Source organism: Protobothrops mucrosquamatus, unplaced genomic scaffold (assembly GCF_001527695.2).
Source record: "Protobothrops mucrosquamatus isolate PMUCROS unplaced genomic scaffold, P.Mucros_1.0 scaffold14939, whole genome shotgun sequence".
Taxonomy (NCBI): Eukaryota; Metazoa; Chordata; class Lepidosauria; order Squamata; family Viperidae; genus Protobothrops; species Protobothrops mucrosquamatus.
Window position 1 is genome coordinate 680 of NW_015400708.1, and position 5,357 is coordinate 6,036.

The window sequence follows — 5,357 nt, forward strand, 5'->3', positions numbered from 1 at the left end:
CTTATTGTTTATGAAGCAACCAAATCTCGATCGCATGACCATGGGATGTTGCAATGCTCATAATTACTCATTGGTTACAAAGCAACCAAATCTCAATAATGTGACCATAGGGATACGATACTGAGACACTTGTAAAGTTAGTTTTTCAGTGCAATATCTTTGAATGGCCGCTAAACGGGGACAATTAGGTTTTAATCTTGTGGAAGCGCAATCAGTTGTTATTTATTTGACAAATTGGTTTAGCACAATGTATGAGTAATGGATAGTGTTATCTTAATCCCTGACAATGTTATTGTTCTGTGACATATCTTGAGGTAACTAAATTTCAGAAGATTACTTCAGCAAATTGGTTTTTGAATTATTAAAATGTAGAAGGTTGATTATATATTCCATAGTATTGGATCTAGTTTTTTTGCTTCACAAGTAAATTAAGATACTATTCTTGGGGATGTGATTATTGTTTCCACTTGAATTCTTACCCAAGGAAAGGACTAGAATCTTTGACCAGAATCTTTTGACTGGATTCTTACTGTTGTAACTCAATACATGCATCTATTCATTTCATATATAATGCCATTCCTACTATTTTATTTATTTCTGAATAAATTATATTCTTTAGTTCTTTGATCCCACTTCTGACTTTCATCCTACCAAATTTCACTAATGCCTGCTATGTCACACTTACCTACCTGCGTTAAGTCTTCCAGTTCTTCCTGGTTTTTTCCCCCTATACTCTATTTTACCATCTCCATGTTCTTTTGATGAACAAATAGTAACAAAAGTCACTTTCCTATTAGATCATCTCCAGGAGGTTGATTCCTTATATATACTCCTCTGATGCTATATCCCGACTAGGTCAACAGCAAGCAATGTTCCAGTCAAACAGTTACCATTTAGTAGCATAATGTGCATTCACAACTCTTAGGAAACAGCAGAATCATTCAGTTAGCAGTCTCTGCCTTGATTCTTCCATTCTGTTCTTCCTACTCTTCCTTTGTTCACTTGCTTGTCCTGCCAAATTCCACTAGTTTGCTCACTCAGAGAGCTCAGTAATTTGAAAAGAAAGATAAAAATCAGTATGGCCATCCTTCACTAGATTTATTTACAATTAAATATTCTGGTTTGCCTTTGAAAACTCATAAAGAAACATTTGAAGAAAATGCTGTTGGTTATTCTTGAATACCATTGCATGCAAAAGTTGTCTGTGGCAATTTGATATTATTTGCTTAATTTAATTCTCACGATGTTGCAAAATTAATATACACTTAATAGTCCATTATCTGGACAAAAACTTGATCTTGCAATCAAAAGCTGCTAAATGGGGATCTGGTAAATTAAGATTTTACTTTAATCTCTTTGCTTTTAAAAACCAGTGTAGATACTTGCAGTGCTGCATCTATTTTAAATTGTTCACATATGATTTTATGCTAATATTATTTTTCATATTGTAAAGAATTGTATGTATCTTTAAATATGCTAACTTAGTTATATTTATTACAGTATCTAAACAGTAATAAATGTGGCCAGTACGTTAACACTGAAATTCTAGCAGCAGAACTACGGAAAATATATAGGTGAGTAGTAAGAGATTTAATACTTTACATTTTCTATGAAAGGGGCAGTGGAGTAGTGCATGTATAATAATAAATGGCATAATAATTAAACTTGTAAAGTGTAAACCTCAGGGCTTAATGATCTTCTCTATTTCTTACATTGTGTACTGCAAGAATGAAATCAATACAGATATACAAACATAAGTGATAAGAATAAGTATACAAAGCACATAAAGAATCAATAGCAAGCAAAACAAATTAGAAGCATGAAAAAAGAGAAAGGGAAATACAACAAAAACCCTAGCCCTAATTATTTACTACATCTCTCTATATCTTTAAAACCATTCTTGCTATACCATGTTTATATATTAATTCTTGCATTGTCTTTTGTTCTTTACGTCCTTCTTTCAGCATAGGATTAATGTTAGGATTAATCTAATCTCTTCAAGCAGAAGCTGCGGATGACCAAACCTGGATAATTTACACAGTATAATATAATATTTATTCTAATATGTATTTGAATGTATTTATTGGTCTTTTTTTTTTACTCTGACATTGGTAATTATGCATTAGGGTACTTTTCCTTATGATGCTTGCATTAGGCTTCTACATTGAAAATGAGGCATACAAAGAAATATTCACTGTGGCTTTTAAAATTGATTTTCAGTGCTGATTATGGACGAAGAAAAAGAAATGCCTTTAGAATACAGGTTGAGAAAGGTATGTTTGTTAATATTGTATTTGAAGTGAAATTAGGCCATACAAGCTAGCTTATGTAAGTAATGTAAAATATCTTGGAGAAAGAGAAAGAAAGAAGGTGTATATGAACTTGGTCATGTGAGAAGAACCAGCTAGCTTTAATATTTTAGATTGTTTTCTTAATTTAAGACCAATATCTTTGAATACTCTAATCTGTCTAGTGCTGGCTGTTGGTTGTATTCTGTACAAAATATAATTTGATTCTTGTTTCATATATGAGCAAGTTATTATTATTATTTTTTTATTAAACGTTTTATAGAAATTACAATATAAACCCCCATACCCACCCCAAAACCCCTCCCTCCCCCTCCCCCACTTCCCAGAGCTGAACACAGGGTTACAAATATAATAATCAAAATCTATCTAACATTAACCAACTATTTAAATAACCAAGTCCATAATGCGCTTTAACTCCCCTTTAACATAAATTTAAACAAATTAAAATTAAACACAATAATAGACCTATTCATAACCTAAATATTAAACAATACAATACTAATATTAAAAATAATAATATCATGTAATTAAAACTGACAAAAATTCCATTAAAATAAACTATTAATAATAACAATACTCTAAAATTTACTCATAACCCAAATGAAGCTTTTTAGTCCCATATTTATTTTGAATATAATCTATCCATCTTCTCCAGACCGAAATGTATCTTTCTTGTGATTGATCCTTCAAATAAGCAGAAATTTTAGCCATTTCTGCTAAATTTGACACTTTAAGCGTCCATTCTTCTATAGTAGGCAAGCAATCCTTCTTCCAAAATTGCGCTACCAATAATCTTGCAGCTGTTATAAGATTCAACATCAAATTCATTTCTTTAACATCCAAATCTTCCATAATACCTAACAAAAATAACTGCAGTGTAAACTTTATCTTTTTCTTAAAAATATTTTGAATATTCCACCAAATCTTAATCCAAAATGCTTTTATGTCCCTACACGTTGAGCAAGTTATTATTATTATTATTATTGATTCCATATGTATTTTTCTTTCTAGTTATTGGGATAATCAAAGATGAGATAAAATCTACAGATTTAGCCATTCTAGAAGATGAATATTTAACAAAGAAGACAAAAAGGGATGAAAAGTAAGTTGCAATCACTATAGTAAAAAAACCCTTCAAAATAGCTTTACGGCACTTTAAAGATTAACAAATTTATTATCGTGTACACCTCCTTAGACACAATGCACTTCCTCAAATGCATGGTGACCTTCCAAAAAGTTTTTGGTAGTTAATCTAGTGTAATTTATACCCTTTGCAAGCAAATATTAGGCAGTTAGGAATACTTTTGTCCCTTCTTTATTTTTATGTAAGTATTGATATAATTAATTTTTAGCTTTGGAGTAACTGTGGCTAGCATTATAAATGCACTTGTGTTTTTTCTAATCCTACATTTAGATAAATAAAATTCTGATTTGCTTCTAGATGAAGTAACAAAGTATATGAATTAGAAAAATATGAATATATAGAATTGAAGGCTGATAATATTTGGAAAAAGGGGAAAGGATCTGAAGCTTAATTATGGAAAATTTACACAGCACTACATCTTACTAAAAGTTTCTACTATGCACTACTATTATTCCTTCCTTAGGCACGAAAAACTAGGAATTATTGCAGCTGATCCTTGAAATAGAAGGATTACACATTATATTAATATACCGTCAATAATATGATGGGGAAAATAAATTGCAACTTTTTTAACAGACCATTTTTTTTTAAAAAAGTGTGTTCTTCATTCATAATATGAGTTGATTTAAGGGAGATGCAAACAGTTCTGCTTTTTAAAAAAATGTATATGAGAATCTTTATTTTTAATTCTCTCTCTCCAAAAGTGATTCAGAGACCAGCATGGATACTTCTGATACCGATACTGAACATCCTGTAAGTGTGATTGCTTACATAAGCCACTAGTAGTAACAGTTAGTTTTTTAAAATCTGTATTTATAATTCTGAAAACAAATGTATGCACTGATGGGTTCTTTGTTTTTTTAATCTTGGTCAAGTCAATTGTGGGACTTACATAACTACAGATAGACCTCAAAACAACAAATGAGCCCAGATTTGGGGCATAAGTCATAGTGGTTGTTAAGCAAGGCATGCATGTGATCATTTCGCTCAACAGTCATGATCCTGGCTCTCCGGCTGTAGTCATTAAGACTGCGCGGGTCATTAAGTGGAGCATGGGGTGCCTCAGGGTGGTGCAGTCCCTGGGAGACCCGTATATTTTTTTATTGTTTGTAAGCCACCCAGAGTCACTCAGAGTGAGTGGGCGGCCATATAAATCCTGTAAATAAAAATGAAATAAAATAATAAAATGAATAATAAAATAATAATGCTTCAGGCCCAGTCCATACTGTGCCACCTCCCCCCAACTTGCACTTGGCCTGCACTAGGCCTTCCAGGGAATCCACCCTCCGGTACCCCCTGAGTATATAATGGTACTCAGTGGCAGCACTAAGGCTTGAAGCAGAAGTCCAGTCCTTGACATTATCTCTAGCACTACCACTGACATTTGCAAAGCTTCCTTAGGGAATAGTACTTACCTTCAAGCTCCAAATTGCACAAGGCCTTTGTTACTGAAGCAGCTTTGGAGCATGATTTTGTGCAGTTTCTGCAGCTTCTGAAAACTTCTGAAAACTAAGGAGTATGCTAAATTTTGTGAGAATTAGCCAAGAATTCTCCAGAGTTTGCAGCCAATGTAGTATTATATTGCAGTCATCCTAAAACAAATGATTCTGAGACTACTTATAAGCAAAGTCTGTACTGAATAGTGGATCTAGGTCCAGGAGAACTATACATGCCTATTAGTGGTGACTTTCAGTATTGGGAATGAGCGTCCTCTAAGATTATTGGAACCTCAAATTTAATTTCTAGTTGGACTTTTCATAAGTGACATGTTTCTAGGATGTTTTAAATGCTGGGTCTGCTTCTACTTTGTTCCAATTTTAGTTTTTATGCTTTTGACTGTCTTTGAATTTTAAATAATGCATTTTAGGAATCATTGTGATTAAATGGCTTTTAAAATGTACAAC

At 32.5% G+C, this 5,357-nt stretch overlaps 1 protein-coding gene across 1 annotated transcript; it reads left to right on the forward strand.

Annotated features, from left to right (window-relative positions):
* Positions 1–1,500: 1,500 nt before the first annotated feature.
* LOC107301594 (nuclear valosin-containing protein-like) lies at positions 1,501–4,206 on the forward strand (the record flags this gene model as incomplete). Its single annotated transcript, XM_015830797.1, has 4 exons — positions 1,501–1,574; positions 2,221–2,273; positions 3,321–3,411; positions 4,158–4,206. Coding segments are annotated over 4 exons (267 nt in total), but the record flags the coding sequence as incomplete, so codon positions are not given.
* Between the last annotated feature and the right edge of the window lie 1,151 nt (positions 4,207–5,357).